The sequence below is a fragment of the Triticum aestivum genome, chromosome 7D (genome assembly GCF_018294505.1).
Source record: "Triticum aestivum cultivar Chinese Spring chromosome 7D, IWGSC CS RefSeq v2.1, whole genome shotgun sequence".
Classification (NCBI taxonomy): Eukaryota; Viridiplantae; Streptophyta; class Magnoliopsida; order Poales; family Poaceae; genus Triticum; species Triticum aestivum.
The window spans coordinates 598,389,700-598,413,529 of record NC_057814.1 but is presented as its reverse complement, the minus strand read 5'-3'; the positions used below and the strand labels follow the sequence as shown (position 1 = coordinate 598,413,529).

The window sequence follows — 23,830 nt, the reverse complement described above, 5'->3', positions numbered from 1 at the left end:
GCTCTGCCAGATTACAACACGATCAACTCTGCTTCTGAATCGAAACTCGCCGACGTAGTTTGTCCCGTTACGATGGCATCATGCAAATTTCTGTCAATTTTCTTCCTCCTCTAGATCAACAATCCACAACCTACGGACTTTACAACCTTGCTCATGATACCACTTGTTAGAATAAACCGAGGCGCATAGTTGATCGTCCGAGGAAAAAGCAATCAGACGAGGCGTGACACCGAGATTTGTTAACGAGGTCACTAGACTCGGCTACATGCTCGGGGCCTGATTACGGGCGCTCCTCCCCGTGACACCGTCACAATACCACACCCCGGACGCCCGGGCACCGGCACATGCCGCCGGCTCCCCCCTGCGAGCCTGTGCTATTATGTTGGTATAGATTATATTGTGTGTCTTGCCCCACATTATATGAGAGGCTGACACAACTCCATATCATGTAAACACAATACAACTTCAAGTCTAAATGTAAGTTACCATGTACCTAAATTCCATTCACATACCTAATTTCCATCATAGATTGGAAAGGAAAGGAATGTAGCAATAAACCAAGTTGTAAAGGGCTTTGTTGCAGGCACTTTCGTGGACGAGAAGGCTATGAAAATTTAGAGTGCAATCAGATGATCAAAATATTAAGTCGGCAAACCACTCTATGGTGTTGCCATACTGGCCTCTCCAGAAAGTGAGGCAATTGCTTCCCCGATAGTCAAATAGAGACAATCTGGCCTGAAATGGTTATGTTTGTCGTTCGCTCGTTGTATTTTCTCCATGACCTCTCCAGTTGGATTCACAAGTACAAGCTGCAAAGGCAGAGGAAATAAAATGTTAATTTGCCATGTAACTAAAATTGGCAGCTTAATTATGAACAACAAAATTCAGTGTGTGTGTGTGTGTGTGTGTGTGTGTGTGTGTGTGTGTACACACACATACCTACATTTACCTCTAGGCCAAGTTTCTCTGTTGGTTTCTTTAGGTCAATGAGGAACGCTATGCCACTTGTATCAATTGCAGGGACAGCTGAATAGAAAAAAAAAAAGATGTGTCAGTGAAGATGCTACTGAAAATACTAAATTTCTGACACGCATCCAACACTCAAGTACATACATATGGTTTATGAGTATGAGTTAAGTAATACGAGAAAAGTATTTGGCGAATGGTCCAACAATAGTGATAGAACCGAGCGAATCATTGGTCGGTCGATGGGCTTGGTCCCGACCAAGCCTATATTTCTATAGATTGTATTCTAACGTGGAGGTCTGTTTCGTTTATTTTTTTCCCCCATGCTTTGCTAGTTACATCGCCAAACCTGGCCTAGGTTCTCACATCGATCTCTAGCTCAGGCCCATTTCCTATGAAGGGGAGCGTTAGCCCAGTGGTAAGCTGCTGCCTTGTGATCATGAGGTTACGGGTTCAAGTCCTGGAAACAGCCTCTTACAGAAATGTAGGGAAAAGTTGTGTACAATAGACCCAAAGTGATCGGACCCTTTCCCGAACCCTGCGTAAGCGGGAGCTACATGCACCAGGCTGCTTTTCTTTTTCCTTTTTTTCTTTTTTGCATGCTCACAGTCGCTAGCTTCAGTGCATTCTCCCCCAAGTCCATGTTATAAAGCCAAAAGATTACGCGGTGGATGGGACTCAAACCCAAGCACTTCGTGTTAATTCCAACACATCAACTAGTTTAGGAGCACGCTATTTTGATTACACACAACACATGTTTCTTTTTATGTCGCACACAACATTACAGGCCTATTCTGAATTCTTCCAACTCCAAACTTCACAAATTCTCAGCGAGGAACCAGCCCGAATGTGTCACCTCCAGGAAGCTAAAATTCCCGAAGCCATCTTGGGTTGCAGTGCAATTTTTTAAGCGAAGGGTACCGAGCGGAATCTGGAGTTACTAGCCCTCTCATGTCATAGTTATAGTCTCCTCATGCTAGAGTTACCAGGCTGCCCATGCCACAATTTCAAACATAGTGGTTATGTAGCTAATAGCCTATCCATGCTATAGTTACCAACACGAGACAAGTGTGGTTACCAGGTTCCACTACTACATTTTTCTCTAGTGTGTTAGGCCGCATTCACCAGCGTAGTAGCCATATAGTTACATTGTTGTTTGCGGAGAAGAGTTACTTTTTGGAATCGATAACCATCCACTCGTAATTCAACAATCCACATAATCTTCGGAGGTAACAACACATACATATTATGGGTAACTCTTGTAGTACCGGGTGATAAATTTCAGCTAACAAAAACATTGAAACGTAGCAAAAAAAGTTTAGGTTTTCATGCATGTAAATTCGGTGTAAATAATATGGTAACTTACATATAGTTATCAAAACATACCCACATGAGGTCTAATTTTGAAGGTCTCTCTAGAACAAATTTAATAGTGAAAACCAGTTTTGAATTGGAGTAACTGTTTGAGCTGGCTACAAAACATTTTGAATCTTTGAAATGGGCTGAATCCATGATGACATCAACTTTTGTCCCCTGGTGCATTCATGCATGTGCATGTGGGGAGAAGGTTGGGTGAAACATTTTTATGACCCAGAAATTTCTGGGTAAACAGCATGGTGACTTTTGACCGAAAAAGTCGTTGAAACATACTAACATGAGATCTAGTTTCAATGGTCTCGTCACAACAGATTGAATGGAAAAACAGATTTTGAATCCACCAACAGTTTAAGCTACAAAACATTTTAATTTTATAAATGAGGAGAATCTGTGATGACATCAATTTTTTTTCCTCTAGTGGATGCATGCATGTGCATATGGGAAGACGGAAATGGACCGTTTGTCCGCAAAAACATGTTCCATCCATTCCAAAATATAAGGTGTATTAGTTTCTCGAAAGTCAAACATGTGCATGTTTAACCAAATTTCTATAAAAATATATCAATATCTACATTACCAAATTGATATCATTTGATCCATCATGAAATGTATTTTCATATTTTACCTATTAGGTGTTGCATATCTTGATATTTTACTCTCTAGTCTTGGTCAAACATACAATTATTTGACTTGCACGAAAACAGATACATCTTATATTCTGGAATGGAGGGAGTAACATTCACCAGTTAGTGAGGTATGTTGCTAAACTTAGCAGTGAACAACTTCTTTGTTGGGGGTTACAAACCTGATAGATCAAAGATTACAAAGCGGAGTTCAGTTTGTTTATTCCCTGAAAAACTTTCATCCTCTAACCATCTTTTAGTCCTACAAATGAAATATTGCATTATAAGTTGTTCAACAACCTAACATGAACATCTCTCTATGGAATTTGAAATTTCTTCTTACCTTTCATTCAGATAGTTGGTGTTTGCGAAGTTTATAGGAGCCTCAACTGTTAGTATCAAGAATCCAGGAACTCTCTGAGCCTCCTCATACTGAAGGACGTTTCGGTAAATATCAGTTCCCTTTATGTTCCCTTGAATTATCATTCTTGGCCTTGTGATTTGCATCAATACCCTAAATATAGATATACCAACCTACAAATTTGGCAATTTCATTGACAATAAAAAATTCAACTATGAACTTCCTCTACAGAAAAATCAGTAATACAGCTCAGTAATATTACTGTTGGTTACCGCTATCGCGAGGCCTTGTTGGACTGAGAAGAAGATGACACCAATAAATGCGCACAAACACACGAGGAAATCCATCTTATCCATCTTCCAGAGATGGTATGCCGCGGGCAAATCGATCAGGCCAATTACAGCAACAATTATGATGGCTCCAAGGACGACATTCGGGGTGTAGACGAACAATGGCATGAGAAACAACAGTGTGACCATGACTGTTAGTGCCATGATCACATTGGACATGGCGGTCTTGCAGCCGGCATTATGATTAACAGCAGAGCGAGAAAATCCTCCTGATAGGAATAGATAGAGCAATCAATCTTTCTTCCTATGGTTGTGTGCATCATATGATGCAGAGTCTGGGAACCTTGTCAAGAATGCACGAAAATATTGGAGGTCATTTAGTCCGAAAATGTAGGTTACCTGTTGTAACATAGCATGATGTACATGAGCCCACAATGTTCATCAACCCAATGGCCATCATCTCTTTGTTACCATCCACCTGGTAGTCCTTGATTGAAGCAAATGTCCTGCCAACAGCCACTCCTTCCTGACAGAGTGAAATTTAGGGCACATGTTAGCTTGTTAGTGGCAACAGTTATGACAAATAAATTTCAACTACTTTTCTAATTTCTAATGCAATGTGAGGTTATGCATAGGATGATTAGCGTACTGTAAGGGAGATGATACCGGTGACGAGACCAGTCTTCACAGTGAGTCCTAGATATTTTGGATCAAAGAGTAGTTTGTCCCATGACAGGTGATTCAGGCCACATTTGAGATGCCCAATCTGCGGCGAAAAGATGCATACACTTCCTGTTTTCCATCATGTTGCATAACACAGTTGTAATATATGAACAGTTATTCCATTTTATTGTTTCTTACGGTGCTTATGTTGTGGTTCTGTCCTTTGAAGAGGTCAATGAGCACCGTGGATATGATGATAGATACCAAGGGAGCACATGCTGAAATCCAGAAGAACTCTGGCCATCTCATGCTCTGTATATTCACATGTAGAGCCAGATGAATAAGTACTGCTGCAGGACATAGCTGCAATTAACAGGTGAAAAAAATAGTTCTAATTTTAGGTTCTGAAAATGAAATGTTCTGTGATAGTTCAGCAAAAGGGGAGTTAAACAGGGTAGCCACGACCCAAGAGCACTTTGCTATTGAAGTATGGCTCGAGACCTTTATTATTCCCAACTAATTTTTATTTGGAAATATATCAGTATAGTAAGAATATTTCTCTATAGAAGTGAACAGATTGTAGGCGGATTTCTTTTGCAGGTGTTCCTTACTGATGGGAAAGGGCCTTAGCGCGAGATTTTGGTGACACATGGCTAGCTGATATGCCTCTTGGACTTTAATACCCGAGCCTATATAATATCGTGAAGTGACAAGACGTTTTCGTTGCTTCAGCGTTAGCGACGAGTCTGCAGAATATCAAGTTTTGAAGTGTGCTTACTGGTCATAAGTGGACGACCTGGTTGCATCTGGTCATAGGTTAATAGGGGGTCAACTTACCGCATGAACCCGTTCCATTACATAGGAAGTTACATATATCTCGGGTCTTCTCTATTCAGTCCATGTACACAGACCTCATCGACAATGGGTCCAGTTTTCCACAAGAAGTAAATTTGGACAGTTAAACAGTCGCTAAAAATAATGATTTTTATATGGTGCATGGACAAAGGTATGGTCCTAGTGAAACAACCTAGCAAAACACAGATGGCAGGGGGTGCAAGAAGTGCTGCTTATGTTCCACTAGGAAACAATTCATCATTTATTCTTATCTTGCCCTTTTGCCGCCCTCCTTTTGGGTACCATCCCTGTAGCTTTTAAAGTCCCTTCACCAACATGTAGCACAACAAATATGTTCGGAAACTGGTTGATTGGGGTCCACCCGAAACATAAAGTTCAGATCTGGTTAGGAGCATGTGCTTTAGTGTGGTGAACTAGAGTTGCCAAAATGATTGTGTTTTGAACAGGTTGATACTTCCAAAGAAAACTTTGCATGCTACTTTTCGAACTAAGAGAGGGATCCATGTGTGGGAGAACTGGAGTTTCCCGCTAGTCCATGAATTTTAGGTGCAGCTAGTGGAAGATGATTGCACATGCTATGTTCAACCGGTTCAGATAGCAACCAGTGAAAAGGATATATGTATATTATGTATTTTAATTATCGAACGGTTGTTCTATGCTTTCTTTTCCTCCACTCGTGTAACATCTTGAATGATTTTGTTTAATTTAGATGGATGTGTGAATGCAGAGGCCGGAGGGTTTACCGTCATTTTAGAAAAAGAAAGCAGAGCAGAAACAGCATTTGCGCGCAAGACAGTAGACAATCGACGCCAGTGATCAACGGTACAGCACAAGAGCTGAATTGAAGAAAGGAAACGCACGGCCACACATACGTACCACATGTCTGGCTGACAGTAGGAGCACGAGGAAACACGCACCCATCAGTATCGTCTGCCACGACCACTGCACGAAATCAACCATTAGCTAAGCGTGCATGCACGCACCATGCATATATGTGCGTGTATATATACATGCAGCAGGGGTTCAGAGGTGGAAGGATGGATGGGTGACCTCGTCGGTGTGCTGGAAGACGGAGGCCATGACGGTCACGAGGTTCATTTCGTCAGTGAAGTGGACGATTCCCAGCAGGTCCTTGAGCTCCTGTAGGGACACGATGATCGCCGCGCCCGCCTTGAACCCTAGCAGCGTCGCCTTGGACAAGAAGTCGATGATGAAGCCCAGCCTGCGCCATCGAACAACAACAGCACATGCATTAATGTGTCCGTGCACCGATCTTTCGTTTGAGCGTAGGCAGATTGGTTGTTGGATGCATCAGATCATTGCAAGTTACCTGAGGATGCCGAGGGAGGCCTGCAGGAGGCCGGCGAACAAGGTGGAGGTTAAGGCGAGCTGCAGGAACAGCGTCGGCTCCGCGGAGGGGCTCACTGACACCCCCTTTTGCAGCATGGACCCCATGATGAGCGACGTGATTGACGTCGGGCCTACTGCCAGGTCACGGGAGCTCCCCAGCAGCGTGTACACCAGCGGCGGCACGAAGCTCGAATCTGAACACATGTATGATGGATACGTCATTTATTAATTCGGACGCTAGGCACCGCCTGTAGAATGGGAAAGCATGTGCGTCATTTTTTTCTTTGATAGCTACTGTGATGGTGTCAGAGGCAGGTGACATGGTGTCAAGTCCAGAGGATTTTTGGTCTTGCTTGTAATTTTCCTTCTTAACTGATATTCCTTTGTGCAAATGCTAGCATTTTGCAGTTTTTTCAGTTTTGTCAGGTTGGTATTTACGCGGCTTATATTATAATTTTTATGATATAAATGAGACATATATTATCATGAAAAAAAAGGAAAGCATCTGCATACGTACATAGGCCTGTAAGCGGAGGCATGTCTGCCAACTTCGCGTAGCTAATACCCTGCACAGAGCACACATGCAAGACAGTAGAGCAGCACAGTTGGTAAGGCAGGGCGTTCGTGTAGAATAATCAATCATTCATGCACAGGTTAGCTTCCAAATTATTACAGGCTATAGCAATTTCATCTGCATGCACGTGATAAAAAACCTACGCAATGGGTAAATATGCAAACAAACAATCTTGTCTAGGAATCATTAGTGCGTGCACATGCCTGAGGGATGGCGACGCTGGCAATGGTGAGGCCGGCGATGAGATCGGACCTGAAGAGGGACAAGGAGTAGCCGGGCACCCACTCCAGGACGGGGAACACGTACTTGACCGCCATCAGGCACTTCTTCTTCAGCGGCTGCCCCTTGAAGCTCCGGAACGGGTCGTCAGGGAAAAAGGTTTCCTTCACCTTCCCTTTCATCTTGCTCGCTGAGCTTTGTGCCGGCTGCGCCATAACCTTGTGCACCACTGCCGGCTGCGGCGCCTCGACCACCACAGCTTGCATGGGCGGCAGGATCTCGCTGCCATTGTGGCCACCATAGGGATCACTCGTCCCCTCCATGCGATATTATTGTGCTGAGAGAGCTACAGCCTCACTGAGCGGGACGCTGCACGGCACAGGTGTGTCTGTATGCATTGTATGCACGGCATCAGTGGAGAATTTAGAAAGAAAATGAATGGTGGGCTCAAGGTAACGGCGAGAAAACTAGTTATTTTGAAGAGAAAAAGGCATTATATATCTCCTAATCATTTTGTCCAAATAAGCTAAGATTTTGCCAGAATACTACTGCAAATATATGCATTATCACTGTCAATTTATTTTTTTAATATCAAATTTTGAACGGAACTTCAATTCTATCTAGTTAAATACTACCTCCATCCGGAAATATTTGTCGCTTATACGTGTGTATCTAGCACTGAAATACGTCTAAATATATCCGATTGAGCGACAAGTAATTCCGGACGGAGGTCATTATCTCCCGGTCCTTTTTCTCCAAACAAGCTCAAAATTTCCTTGATTATTATTGAAAACATGCAGTATTTGCTAGTTGTTTTCTAAAATACATATCAACTTTTTAACCAAAAAATTGAATTTGTTTAGCAAAATATAGCCATTATCTCTTAATCCTTTATCTTCAAGTAAGCTTAAAATTTGCGAGACTACTACTAGAAACACATACTCCCTCCGTAAACTAATATAAGAGCATTTAGATCACTACTTTAGTGATCTAAACACTCTTATATTAGTTTACAGAGGGAGTAGTTTTTACTGTAATTGTTCTAAAGTTTTTGAAACATATCAAATTGGACTATATATTTGGTATTGCCTACTTATAAACAGACAAAATTGATATGCTTGTCCGCCTCTCTGCTCGGATGGTCCGCCGCCGGCAGCGCTAGGTGTCAAGCTGTGGAGCCTGAGGGTTCGTCATCTAGCTATCATGGTCAAGTACTGTGTGAATGACTCTCCTCACCCTCCCCCTCCCCCTCCCCACCTTTTCCACCAAATTCCATGGTGATCTCTGATGGAAGGGCTACTGCATTGAGATTATGCCCTGAGCCTGGCCCTTGCAGATTAGAAGAAGGTTTGGTTCCGCGGTGCATTTCTCCCCATCTCTCGGGACACCAAGGAGTTCTTTCTGGTGGTCTCATTTTCCTCTGCCTCCTTTCGTCTCACGGTGGATTCAGTTGGAATTGCTTTGAAATGCTGTATTGGTGGCATGAGCGCTGGATTCAAAGTGGTTCAAATTAATCCGCAAGCTTTTCAATTTTCTGTTGCCAACAACAGAGTGGATCACTTCATCTATGGTCTCAAATACCACATTTGGCCAGATTTCGTTTGTCACTTTATTTTGTTTCATGGCTGTTTTTACTCGTGCCCCCACTTCGATGCAATGTTGGTGTGCTGATGAGGAATTAAGTGACATGGCTGCTCATTGTCCATTGGCTATCAAATCTCATTTGGGTTTTTCAAAAAAGAATTCAACATTGTCCACATCCTCTACGAGAATTAAGCAAGTTTGCTTTTGTTTCCATTGATCATATGAAATTCTCCAACAAAAAATATGACGAGGCTTCATCATCCAGTGCTATGAATCATACTATTCAAGATCATTTACAGGAAGTTCAAATCCAATTTGCATATTTTTTGCCAAGTATTAATGACAGGCCGTTAACTGAGGCATCTGGTCTCCCTACCTCTTTAATGGGAAAATTCCTCAGACACGCTGAATTAGAGGACGCGCAGGAACCAGAATATCTTTGTGTGGGCATCTTTAAGTGCCTTATTAAAGCGCATTATCCTTCATCATGCATTGTTTTCTCACCTCGGCTTTCAAATATGCACCGGCCCATACAGACTGGCCTCCGACCCTCTCCGCCCATCACAAGGCAGATCTAGCCCAGACCTACTACACGGAGGATGATATTATGGCTACTGGCACGAATTGGGTGATCCTCTGTGCTAGATGCCTTCAATGCGGGCATAAGAAGATATATTGCCGAGCCAGGGTCATTTGCATTAATTGCTCCGCGCCTGATCACAAGGTAATTAACTGTCCTTCCCGGATTACACGTCAGTCTTCTTTTGGTTTGAAATCAATTGCTCATGGGAATCACATCAATCACATCGGATCTTCTGGTACACGCCCTAAATCACGACCCACCATCTGATGCAATATTTGTGGCAACTACGGACACGTGGTAAGATCCTACCACAAGAAGAGATGGGAGGAACGATGTAGGTGGGTTCCTAAACAAATCAATATTGCCAATACTACCCCTCACGCTCCAGCTTCTCCCTCGACTTCTCAAACGTCGCCGCCCTGCTTCATCCATTCACGACACCTCGCTCCACCTCGCCACCAAGGCGAACTACCCACTCAACCTGGTGCCGTCCTGCCGCCGGGCTTCGCCGTCAAACAAGGGTCGGCGAACCGAGTCGTCCGATGCGGAAAGGTGGTCGGGCCAATCCCGCCTCTCAATCACAACTACCTGGCCACCACGGAATCAAGCCACTACGTCCCTCTCCATCGCCGGGCAGCCATCCACAATATGATCCAAGGTTTCCTCCACGAAGCCCAGCTATTCACCACAGAGGCTAGCGATCATCCTTTTGGTATAGGGATATTTGGCTTTGTGGATTCCTTCATTAGAGATACTGCAGTCACCACCCCTATAGAGCTAGAAGAAGAAGATCTTCTCATTACTTTCGTTTCACACAATGAAGCTCTCAATAGACGCACTACCACCTTGGATGATGTACTTCGGATTTTCGTATGATTATCAGACTGATTATTATATTAATAATTCTCTTGGAGGTTTTGGCTCTCCGATTTCCTGGTACAATCCAAGGCAAGATAGAAGGTTCATGTTGATTAGGGCTCGTGTGATCCATCTTCATCTGGCTCCCAAGAGCTTTGTGGTATGGCAGTTGGGTGGGGCACGAGACTGCTGGACACTGCAGATCAACATTCTTAGAAGCAACGACTGGAACACACTGCTACCTAAGGTCCCCCCGGCCAGTGATGAAGAATCTCCCCCTCCCGACGGCAACACACATCCCCAGTTTGGCCCCGACCTCATAGCGGAGCAACTATACCAACATCAAGTGCATAATTGGCTCGTGTAGAATGCGGCACCACCTAATGGCACTCCTATGGAACAAGCAGAAGGTTAGGACCATGCTGGTGCAGGTTGGGGTGCTTGGCCAGAACCCCTTGCGCCTCCACTGCCACCGTACCTGATGAACTACCAATCTTGGCTTGGGAATCAGGGCCTGGCCGTCAAACACGACATTGTACCTAAGAATAATATCTCTAACAGTGCTGCACAGGCGTGGAATCGCTCATTGTTCCAGATCACGAGCCACTTGGCCCCACGACCTCTGAAGAACCGCTGATTGTTTTGGTGGAAATGTATGATCAAGGGATCCTATTTGGCCTCTCTGCTCAGGGAGATTTTCTCATGTCACTCTTATTGGTAGACGCATTACCTCGTCAGCAACTTAACAATGCCCTGTTCTCTGCACTTCGCCCTCTCCTGGCTACAGTTAGCCCAAGGAACAATGGCTATGGGATGAGGCAAAACAACCTTCAGGTTGAAGTTGAGGTTACTCTTGGAGATGAGGGCTTACATTTTACTTAGCTTTCTTGTCAGAGGCCCCATCATGTCAGACCGACTGTTAAAATCAATGAGTTTGTTGAACCTGTCACCAACACTCTCATGGAAATTTCTGATGCACATGAGATCTCTGATATGACCGATATTGTCTTGAAACTAGTGAACACTGACATACAGGAACTGCAAATGGTTGACCCACAGATGGTTGTGGAGGAGAATGGTACTTTGCCATCGGCTGCTGGAATTGAGGAACCTGTTTCTAAAGGATTGTTGGCTCAAGATAGCAGGATTCTACCCGAGCACAATAGTGTGAACACCCTGATATCTGACGGTGCTACACAGCGACAACGCAAGGGGAAAATGCAGGTCCCTATGGACACTTCAACCCTCAGACGCAGGAACAGAACTAATAAGTATGATGGCTAACTCTTGCCCACCCATGTACAAGGTGAAGCCGCGCACAGTACCTACTGCTGCTACCCTCTCATTACTATCTTTGAAGATCCTACCTCTGAAGAGCTCAGGAAACTGTTGTCCCACCACCGACTACCATCCCCTCCATGCAGGCCATTGGCACACAGCTGTGTGCGATCACAATGGAGGAGTTGTCCATCACAGCCCTCACCAAGGAGAAGGAGGGCTTGGCATCTTCAAACTAGTTACCTACGCTATCTTTTTATTTCATGGTACACTTTTGTGAAATTGGAACGTGCTTTGTTGGAACATCTGTGGTCTTAATTATCTCGACAAACATCTAGCTCTCTCCAATGCAATTAACGATAGTGGTTGCGCTATTATTTGCTTGCAAGAATAATGTAAATGTTTGATGCATCTTCCATCAAGGGTATATGTCCTAGGTGTTTTGACCAGTTTGCATACATTCCTTCTAGAGGGGCGTCAGGTCGCATAATCACTATAGGGAATAGTAGTACCTTCTGTGGCAGGGTATTCTATCCGAACCTTTTGCGCTAGGGGTTGAATTCACTTTCACACAATCTGCTCATCGTTGGAATTTAGTCAATATTTACAGTCCCTGTCAGGGTGAACCATGTGTCACATTTACTAACTGGCTTTTTGACATGGACATCCCACCCTCGGAAGATTGGCTCCTTCTTGGTGATTTCAACTATATACATTCCCCTGACAACCATAACAAACCATGTGGTGATGTACACGGTATGTTTACGTTCAATGATTTCATCCGTTAACAAAATCTCACTGAACTCCCCATCAAAGGCATGCAACAAAATCCTCTCCTCGAGCAATTAGATTGGTTTTTCACGACGATAAATTGGACATCCTCATTCCCTAATACCATAGTGAACCCAATTGGGAAACCAGTGTCTGGCCACACACCGTGCTCGGCTATTATTTAGACCACGATCCCCAAAAGCAAGTTCTTCAGATTTGAAACATACTGGATAGCACACCCAGGTTTCATGGACGCAGTTTCACAGGCTTGGAACAGACCCATCAAACACGGAAAGGACTATACTGCAGCATCCATTTTGTGTCAAAAGCTTAAAGCAGTTCGCCATGCCCTCAGCCAGTGGAGCAAAAACTTCTCCCATTTGAAAATTGCCATTCAAAACACTAATAAAGCTATATTAGAACTTGACGACATTGAAGATTGTCGTAACTTAACAATACCGGAGGGGAACTTTCGAGATATACTCAAGAAACACTTGATCAGACTCCAAAATATCAAAAAGAGTACTCGAAGAAACGATTACGATCAAATGGATCTAGTTTGGCGAAGAGAACTCCAAATTCTTCCAGGCCGTAGCAACGTAAAGATACAGGAAATACTGCATACCCACCTTGAAAACCAGTGATGATGTGACTGTGGAGGATCATGCTGGAAAAGAATCAATCCTCTTCGAAGCATTCAAAAACCGCATGGGCACACCAAATCCACAACAAATGAAATTCGATCTCCCCAAGTTGCTGCGTACAGAGGTGGATTTTGCCAGCCTCACCACTCCGTTCACATACGCTGAGATAGACGATGTGGTCAAAGAAATGCCTCCTGACCGTGCTCCCGGCCCCGATGGTTTCAACAGTTCGTTTTTTAGAGCTTGTTGGTCGATCATCAAACATGACTTCTACCTCATTTGCGATGAATTCCATCGGGGAAACCTTAATTTGGAGAGCTCAAACTATGGCTACATCACCCTAATACCCAAAAACAATGCACCAAAACCTGTAAATGACTTTCGTCCAATCACCCTCCTCAACTGCTACCTTATACTGACCACTAAGATACTGGCCAACTGTCTTCAGAAAATCATCCTACAGATTGTCCACCGCAACCAGTCTGGGTTCCTCCACGGGAGATCAATACACGACTGTCTTTCTTGGGCGTTCAAGTACATCCATCAATGTCAGGCATCTAAGAAAGAGATAGTCCAATTAAAGTATGACTTTGCCAAAGCGTTTGACACAATTAAGCATTCTGCCAAGCTCCTGATCATGGAAAAAATGGGATTCAATGAGAAATGGCTCACATGGATGAAATGCATTTTCTCCTCAGGTAAATCTTCCATCTTACTAACTGGAGTGCCCGGGAGAAAATTCCATTGCAAATGCGGAGTACGACAAGGCGATCCTCTATCACTGCTGATCTCCATTCTGGCGGCTGATCTTCTCCAGCCTGCTATAAATGAGGCCCTCGAACATAACCTTTTAAAACATCGTATTCCACTACAAGATGATGAGAGTTATCCTATCATTCAATACGCGGACGATGCCACAATAATTTTGCCTTCTCGCCTTGATCAAGCTACCAGGATAAAGAAGATTCTTGCTAACTACGCTACCTCCATTGGGCTCAAGATCACCTTCCAGAAATCCACCCTGGTGCCAATCAACACGCCACCCGAAAAATGCAATGACCTCGCCACCATGTTAGGTTGCACCCAAGCTAGCATGCCCTTCACCTACTTAGGGTTACCTCCTGACACCACCAGACCCTCCGTGCTTGATATGACACCCTTTATCTGTAAGGCAAAAGGAAGATCACAGCGGCCATGTCCTGAATGTCTTATTCTAGCAAACTGGCCCTGTTGAACTCCCTCAATCTCTGGCGATTTACCCCATGGGAACCATTAGACTTCCCCAAAAAATCCTTGCCCAACTAGATAAAATCCGCAGACACTGCCTCTGGAAACAGAAAACAACAGAAGGAGAGAAATGTAATTCCTTAGCTGCCTGGGATATGGTTTGCCGCCCCAACAAAAGCGGGGGCTTTGGTGTTCTAAATCTAAGGGTCCAAAATGATGCACTCCTGCTCAAGTTCCTACACAAGTTCTATAATTACCATGATATACCCTGGGTAAACCTGATTTGGAAAACATATTATGACAATTCTGTACCACATGTTGCTGACCCATGTGGCTCTTTCTGGTGACACGATCTCATCCAATTAATGCCCATCTACCATGGCATCACAAAAGTCCTGATACGATGTGGCACGTCGACACTATTCTGGAAGGATGATTGGAATCACTCTATTTATGCTGAGTCATATCCGAGAGCATATTCTTACACTAGGATTGAAGATGTCTCGGTCAGGGAGTTTCTTGCCACCACAAACCTCCAAACGGCCTTTCACCTTCCACTATCAATACAAGCCCATGAGGAACTGAAAAAAATTCAAACTGAAGTGACCAATATTGACCTCTATAGGACAAAAGACATCTGGACTTATTGCTGGGGAGCAGCTACTTTCAAGACCGCGGCGTACTATAACTTCTACTTTAGAGAGATAATTGCACATGAAGCCTTTAGTTGGCTGTGGAAGTCCAAGGGCACACCCAAGATCAAAGTTTTTGGTTGGTTGCTGCCGTTTGATCGTTTAAACACAAGAAACATGTTGAAGAGGAGGCACTACAATATAGGTGATAACTTGGACTGTCACTTGTGTGGAGAACTTGGACTGTCAGCTGTCTGGAGAACACATTGAAGAAGTGGTGGAACACCTTTTTTTTCATTGTAACTTTAAGAAGGATTGCTGGCAAATCTTGAACATCACATGGGTTACACACAGAAATAGACTTGAACTCATCAAAAACATGAAGACAAGCCATAAAAAATGATCATGGATATGTTCTTGGTGGCCGCCTATAGCCTTTGGAAAGAAGGCAACAACCTTTTCAGGAATGTGGCCCCCTCGATTCCATCATGGAAATACAGATTCAAGTCTGATTTTGACAACATCCGCTTTCGAGTGCCTGCCCATAAAAGACAGTTTGTATCGGCCATTGTTGAGGAAGTCCCTTAGTCCCTCAGACCAAAATTGCGCTTATAAGAATGAAAGATTGGGTTGATGGGCTGGGACGTGTAGTAGTAATCTTTGTTATGTATTTTTCAAGGGTAGGCTAGAGCTTGCTGAAACCTAGAAAGTCAGTTTGCGCATTAACGATACCTACCAGCAGATATTCATCCATTCGTTTTTCGCCAAGGTTCATGCAACAGCTGGCCCACTAAGATGTACTCCCTCCGTTCCAAATTACTCCTCGTGGTTTTAGTTCCACAATATTGCAATTCCTATATGTGTATATTAAAGTGTCTAGCTCACCACCATCATGCATCTTGTCAGGGAATAAGTACTAGGAGTACTTTTTCACGCATGCGTGCAGCATCTCTTCTCTCTCTTCATCCCAAACAAATCCATGCACTTTTATTTCATCTTAGACAATTTAAACCACTCGCATCTTTTCAAATATATAAGTTCGTTTCTGAAATAATTTATTTATTTGAATTGTTAGCACCAAGATCTTTGGAACTAGATCTTGGATACATTTCAAACATGTTTATATTTTGAGGTTTCACATTTTGTATGTGAAACAAACCCATTTTCAGTAGAAAAATGTGAAACAAACAATTTTTTCACTAGAAATATGTGAAACCAACCTATTTCACAAGAAACTTGTTATGAAATGAGGATGACTTTGGATTTGGGGCTGCAAACCAAAAAATATAGCTCCATTCAATTTTGCAATATATCCAAGGGCAAAAACCTTACTGTGCAAAAATCTTAGGACCATGGCCTTAGATTATAAATATCAATATAAATCAGGCCTCTCCATGCAACTTATCATTGAATATTTGGAGCTACAAGGTCCGTCTGGAAGAATTTCACCTCACCGAGGATGTTGAGGATGGCATTGTTTGAAACGTTAACACTTCGGGTGAATACTCGATATCTTCGGCATGATCTGCTCAGCATGACGATCGTTTCCATAACGAAACCAGTTGTTTGGAATTATTGAGCACTAGCAAAGCACAAATTCTTTGTGTTGCTCATCATAATGTCCGGGCTTGCATGAACGACATGCTTCAACACAGAGGATGGCCTAATTGTGGCTTATGACAATACAAGAGCCGGGAGGGGGTCAGAGAAGGTGGCATATATTATTTTCAGGTGTAGATTCACGATACACATTTGAAAAAACATTTACCTCCCGGCGTCATCTGATCGAGTGGACCACAGTGGTCCGCGTGTACCTGCACTGGCTGCTCGTCTGCAGGATTGTACGCTTGGTGCGGGAAAGGTGTGCGGCACTGTTTCCCGACAAGGCAGACATCACAGAGACGACATGTGGAAATCCATGCACTGTCACATCACGTGCAGGGCTGGTCATTAGATTTCGGGGGCCCGGGGTGAAATTTTAACCTAAGGCCCTTTAATATAACACTACAATACTAATCAATATTATGACTACATGGAAAGAGGATGGACATGGAATGCTCACTCTAGAGTAGAGAAAGCGGAGACATCACCCGAAGAGGAAATGCCTGCCTCCATTGGTCGTTACGTACACGAGACCACCAGTTGTTGGGGAACATGTCGTGTCACTGTTGACAAGGAGGAGTCGAATCAACTGGGATGAAACGCCTCACCAAGAACCGTTCCGTGTGTTGAGGCTGCATGGATCGACTATAACTAGGCCGAAAGCTTCCCACCCAGGCCTTCACCAAATGCGAAGAAGCTTTTGTCCTAGAACGGTGCGAGAGGTCTGATCCACATGGATGAAACCAAAGTCCTCGTTGATCCCATCTAAGATCTAACTAAACAAGGCTGAGGAACAAACTAAATGAAGTCCACCCACCATGATGCATTGTACTGATGGCAAAAGCCTCTGAATCTTTGCGACGGGCTCTCATTCAATCGAGTTCTCGATCAATAAGTGCTTGGGGAAGGAAACAGACACCTATGAACAGCAGCGAGCCCATAGGCTGGTTCGTCGGTCATTGGTGCGTCCCCTGACCCAGATCGAGGCTCGGGGACGAGGCCGGATCGAGCAGGATCGATGGATGGGTCGTGACCCCGATTAATGGGTGCTGCTGATCCAGATCGGTATGCAAGAAGACAAGGAGTTCTTGATGAATTGAGGCTTACCTGAGCCCCGGGAAATCGCGCTCCACCACCGGACTGCCGGACTCCGTCCTTCCGCCATCTGCCACTCGCCTGCCGGTGGCCGGCCGTCGACCTGTCCGCCGCCGTATGCGGCCTCTCCTGTCACACTTCCGTCAATGACGGATATGGCACCTGGAGATGGATCCACGGGGGACCAGTGACGATATGGGACCTGCAGATGGATCCACGGGGGACTGGTCCGCTGGAGCTTTGGAGAAGAACAATGGTGCGGGATTAGCGATACTTCCTTTTAATTTTGAGAGATGATTTGAGATACTTCCTGGAGCAGAACGCTTGGTGTAGAAAAAAGGAAGACGAGAAAATCACGGCGTGGTCATCAGTACACTTGTGGCCCCGTTTCCTTTAACCATTTTTGTTAGTTCCTGAGATGGATGACATTTTAATGTAAAAAAAAAATACACGTAAAATTTCTGGCGGGATTCCCTGCGTGCAATATAGGGAAATATATTAGCACATATTGTATTATTTTTGGGAAAAGTTTGGCTACTACAGTCCGGCCGGAACTTTCCGCCGGTCTCGTGAGCGTCGCTCGATCCCAATCGATCTGGTGTTCCAAGTCGGCCTCCTTCCTCCGCACATGTCTTATCCCTTCTCTCCTCCCCCTCACCCACCAGCCGTCCTCACCCCACATAGGCGGTGGCCGCCCCGGTCTCCCCCAGCGAGCGTGCACCTCTTTCTTCTCTCCCTACCAAAGCTCGGACTGGTGAGGTGCTACAAAGAGAGGCGAGGCGCTGGTCACCCAGTGACTGGCGGTGCTACAACCGACATCCAAATATGTTACGACCGGCGATCCAAAGTGCTACAACCGCCATCATTTTTTGCTACTACGGATGCTGACCGCGGTGACCACATAGCATGACAACAACAGATCAACAACAATGCACCATGCGACTTGCACTACTCATCATTTTTACTTACTGGTTTCAACTTCACAAGTTATCTAGATCATCATTTTTAGTTATGTATTATCATATTAAAAATCAAGAACTCCGATATGAAAGTGATACCGATCATACCCGAATCATAACCATGTCATGACCAAACTATCAAAGCACTTATACTGCCTCATACTAGTTCATGCATGCAAAATACTTCTGTAAACTAAGCACTTATATCATGCAAAGTAAACTATCATAAACATTATTCACATAAATGATTAAATGCATTAAAGTAATTCATATTTAAGTTGGAAAATCATAAATATTGAGATGACACCATGAAAATGCTTGTGGTGGCTTGCCTTAGCACAGAGGAGGGTCACACTCCTCCTGGTTTCCTTCAAGGCAAGTTTCCTTCTCTGAAAAATAATTAAAACCACAAAAGAAAATGTCAAAAACACTTCTAAAAATCACCAGAAATTCTAGACAGCAGAGAAAAATCTCAACTCTTGTGTGCTGCTAGAGAATTCCAATACAAACACAATGCAAAAAGAATCAAATCATTTGGACTTATGGTTTAAAAGTTAGAGCCAGTCAAAGTTTCTGGTCAAAGATTGATTTAAATTTGAATTAAAAGAAAATTAGAGGGGGGTGACGTTGATGGCGTATTCCTGGAATGTGCCTCCACTCGTACCGCTTCGGGCGCGAGTGGTGTGGCTGACAACGGGCCCCACACGTCAGGTCGGGGGGGGGGGGAGAGAAAACAGAGACGGGCGGCGCTTCGCCGGCCCTTTCTCCGGCGAGGAGAGGTCGGCGGCCAGATCGAGAGGGATGGGTGGATAGAGGAGACGCTCGAGCACCTGCCTGTACCCGTGGCGTGGCTAGAGGTGGGCGGACGGGGTCGGAAAGGGCTTCTCCAGCGGCTGCAGAAGGCGGAGCTCGCCGGAGTTGAAGAAACGGCGACGAGGGGCTGCACCATGGGCTCCTACGAGTTCGGACGGCACCAGAGGGCCACTAGTTAGTCATCTGAGGAGTTGATTGAGCTCGCGGGGCACTGGAGTCAGGAGGAGGAGCAGAGGGGATCGCCGGTGAGCTCGGGTCGGGGACGGCGACCAGAGGCCTGCCCGGCCGTGCTGCGGCTTTGGTACGGGTTTGTGGAGGTTGGGCGATGAGCTTGGAGTGCTCGGAGAGGCTGGAGGGGGTCAGAATATATAGGCGGAGGGGGGGGTCTCGGCTCCGCCAGAGGGGTCTGGAAGCGGCGCACGTTGACGAGGAGCGCCAGCGGGGAGGGGGCAAGGCTTCAGAGCTCACGCGGGCACTGTGAAGCTCGAACATGAGCACAGGAGGCGGTTGGGGAAGAAGACAGGGGCACGGGTGCACTGTGGCTTTCGCCGCAACGTGCCCGTGCTCACTACGGCTGCTTCGGCGTCGGCGAGTGGCAGGTAGAGGTGAAGGGCGATGCGACGAAGCTTGTGGCGCGGTGCGGCAGTCGACGGCGAGCGCTGGAACGTGCACGCGCCGAACAGAGGGTCGGGCGCAGCGCAGAGCGCGCCAAACACCTGCCAGCGCGCGTGTGCACACATTGTCACCACGTGAACTATGCCAAAACGGTGCCCAGTGGTTGCCAAACCATGTCTAGCGTGTTGTCCGTGCAGTGTTTGGTCTAAGAGAGGCGAGGAAGCAAAGACAGGCCGACCAGACAAGACTAGAGCTACTCAGCAAGTTTCTGGACAGAAACTTGGGCACCAAGTTTGGATGGCTTCTAGAAGGAGATTAGGGCTAATCTTCTGGAATTAAGGTTTTCTTAGGAGGGTAATGAAGCTCAAGAAAAATCAGCTTCATTGGATCAAGGGTTAATACACTTGCTGTGCAAAGTGCATTATTAGGGCAGAAAGGAAATGATTTTCTGTAGCAAAAATATTCCAAAGAACTATGAAATATTTTTGCACAGGGAGGTGAGGCAAGGTCCAAAGAATATTTAGGAATTTTCTCAGATTTTTATGGCCAATAAAAATGAGGGTTGCTTTGGAGCATATGGCGCTGAAGTGAATATCAGAGGGGAAAATGAATATTTTCCATTTATGAAAAATATTCCTATGGCCATTTTGAGAAAACCCAGAGAGGAAATGATGTGTGTGAGAGAGGGGTGAGTCACTTGGGTGAAATAAAGGACATGCCCATGTGTTTAAGTCCAACTGAGATGATTCAAAACCGCAAATTCAAATCAAAAGGGCAAATAAACCCAGAAAAAGAAGGAGGGCAAAAACCATCAAAAACCAGGGTGTCACAAACCTCCCCCACTTAAGATGAATCTCGTCATCGAGATTTGGTTGCTTGGGAAAACAGTTCCAGATAGGATGCTCTCAAAAAGTCCTCTCTTTCCCAGGTCGATTCTTCCTCTATGTGATGCTCCCATTGGATCTTATAAAACTTGATTGCCTTACTACGGGTGACTCTTTCCATCTCTTCCAAAATTCTGAACGGTCTTTCCTCATAAGTCATATCCTTAGCAAGCTCTTGCTCTTCCACATTAGTATTTTTCTCGGGTGGCGAGATACATCTTCTCAACTGCGAGACATGGAACACATTATGCACTTCTGATAGTTCCGGTGGTAATTCCAACTGAGAAGCCACTATGCCAACTCTGCACATCACTGCGAATGGACCAATAAATCTGGGTGCAAGCTTTCCGCGGGTCTGGAACCTCTTTACTCCTTTCATGGGCATGACTTAGAGGTAAACATGCTCTCCGGGTTCAAAACTGATCTGTCGGTGCTTGGAGTCATAATAGCACTTCTTTCGGGATTTTGCCAATTGCAGTCTATCTCGGATCTCCTTGACTTATTTCTCAGCCTCCATCATCAAGTCGGTCCCAAAAATGCGGCTATCTCTGGTTTGAGACTAGGTTAGAGGAGTGCGGCATTTGCGGCCTGATGTCTACTACACAACCTTCTTCTTGTAGACGTTGTTGGGTCTCCAAGTGCAGAGGTTTGTAGGATAGTAGCAAATTTCCCTCAAGTGGATGACCTAAGGTTTATCAATCCGTGGGAGGCGTAGGATGAAGATGGTCTCTCTCAAACAACCCTGCAACCAAATAACAAAGAGTCTCTTGTGTCCCCAACACACCCAATGCAATGGTAAATTGTATAGGTGCACTAGTTCAGCGAAGAGATGGTGATACAAGTGCAATATGGATGGTAGATATAGGTTTTTGTAATCTGAAAATATAAAACCAGCAAGGTAACTAATGATAAAAGTGAGCACAAACGATATTGCAATGCTAGGAAACAAGGCCTAAGGTTCATACTTTCACTAGTGCAAGTTCTCTCAACAATAATAACATAATTGGATCATATAAATATCCCTCAACATGCAACAAAGAGTCACTCCAAAGTCACTAATAGCGGAGAACAAACGAATAGATTATTGTAGGGTATGAAACCACCTCAAAGTTATCCTTTCTGATCGATCTATTCAAGAGTCCGTAGTAAAATAACACGAAGCTATTCTTTCTGTTCGATTTATCATAGAGTTCGTACTAGAATAACACCTTAAGATACAAATCAACCAAAACCCTAATGTCACCTAGATACTCCAATGTCACCTCGAGTATCCGTGGGTATGATTATACGATATGCATCACACAATCTCAGATTCATCTATTCAACCAACACAAAGTACTTCAAAGAGTGCCCCGAAGTTTCGACCGGAGAGTCAAGACGAAAACATGTGCCAACCCCTATGCATAGATTCCCAAGGTCACGGAACCCGCAAGTTGATCACCAAAACATACATCAAGTAGATCACGTGATATCCCATTGTCACCACAGATAAGTACATGCAAGACATACATCAAGTGTTCTCAAATCCTTAAAGACTCAATCCGATAAGATAACTTCAAAGAAAAAACTCTATCCATTACAAGAGAGTAGAGGGGGAGAAACATCATAAGATCCAACTATAATAGCAAAGCTCGCGATACATCAAGATCGTACCACCTCACGAACACGAGAGAGAGAGAGAGAGATCAAACACATAGCTACTGGTACATACCCTCAGCCCCGAGGGTGAACTATTCCCTCCTCGTCATGGAGAGCGCCGGGATGATGAAGATGGCCACTGGTGAGGGATCCCCCCTCCGGCAGGGTGCCGGAACAGGGTCCCGATTGGTTTTTGGTGGCTACAGAGGCTTGCGGCGGCGGAACTCCCGATCTATTATGCTCCTCGATGTTTTTAGGGTATATGGACATATATAGGCGAAAGAAGTCAGTCAGGGGAGCCACGAGGGGCCCACGAGGGTGGGAGGGGGGCGCCCAGGGGGGTAGGGCGTGCCTCCCTGCCTCGTGGTTTCCTCGAAGCTTCCCTGACGTCTACTCCAAGTCTCCTGGATTGCTTCCGGTCCAAAAATAACTCTCCTGAAGGTTTCATTCCGTTTGGACTCCGTTTGATATTCCTTTTCTTCGAAACACTGAAATAGGCAAGAAAACATCAATTTGGGCTGGGCCTCCGGTTAATAGGTTAGTCCCAAAAATAATATAAAAGTGTTTAGTAAAGCGCATAAACATCCAAAACAGATAATATAATAGCATGAATACTCCGTAAATTATAGATACGTTGGAGACGTATCACGGCCATATGGAGATTCATATGGTGACATCTTGAGGCTGGTCTGGAAACTGTTGTTGTATGAGAACTCGGCATACGGTAGAAAATCCTCCCACTTGGGACCTGGAGCCAAAGCACATGCTCGGAGCATATCTTCAAGTATTTTGGTTCACTCGCTCTGTCTGCCCGTCGGTCTGAGGGTGATATGCGGTACTATACTTCAATGCTGTCCCCAAAGCTTGATGGAGACGTGACCAGAAGGCTGAGGTAAGGAGAGATCCTCGATCTGACGGGATAGTGTTTGACACTCCATGAAGACTGACGGTTCTGGACACATATAGCTGTGCAAGTTGCTCTGCTCGGTAGGTGGTTCGGATAGGAATGAAGTGGGCTACCTTTGTTAGTGTGTCCATCACAACCCATACTGCATCAATGCCGCGGTGAGTCTTCGGCAGACTGGTAATGAAGTCCATGCAGAGATCATCCCATTTCCATTGAGGAACTGGTAAAGGTTGAAGAAGTCCGGCGGGTTTCTGATGTTCTGCCTTCACCTTGTTGCAGATATCGCAACAGGCGACAAAGTATGCAATGTCCTTCTTCATTCCTTCCACCAAAATATCTGACGAAGGTCTTCGTACATCTTAGTACCTCCTGGATGAATCAAGTACGATGACTCGTGTGCTCCTGCCAAGATCTTCTTTCTCAAGTCTGCTTGCTCAGGTACGCAAATCCGTCCTCGAAACC

At 44.9% G+C, this 23,830-nt stretch overlaps 1 protein-coding gene across 2 annotated transcripts; it reads right to left on the bottom strand.

The window, feature by feature from the left end:
• Window positions 1-442: 442 nt before the first annotated feature.
• LOC123167177 (probable sulfate transporter 3.3) lies at window positions 443-17,886 on the bottom strand. Of its 2 annotated transcripts, XM_044585011.1 has the most exons (14): window positions 17,565-17,886; window positions 7,263-7,666; window positions 7,003-7,051; window positions 6,466-6,679; window positions 6,186-6,357; window positions 6,012-6,077; window positions 4,479-4,592; window positions 4,267-4,383; window positions 4,017-4,143; window positions 3,600-3,886; window positions 3,310-3,500; window positions 3,149-3,228; window positions 950-1,026; window positions 443-809 (listed from the first exon to the last, which is right to left on the bottom strand). In XM_044585011.1, exons 2-14 carry the CDS (start codon window positions 7,599-7,601, stop codon window positions 660-662), a joined length of 1,983 nt encoding a protein of 660 aa, XP_044440946.1. In that variant the 5' UTR covers window positions 7,602-7,666; window positions 17,565-17,886; the 3' UTR covers window positions 443-659. The 2 variants fall into 2 exon arrangements, with proteins under 2 accessions (XP_044440946.1, XP_044440947.1); XM_044585012.1 differs by lacking the exons at window positions 4,267-4,383; window positions 4,479-4,592.
• Window positions 17,887-23,830: the final 5,944 nt, after the last annotated feature.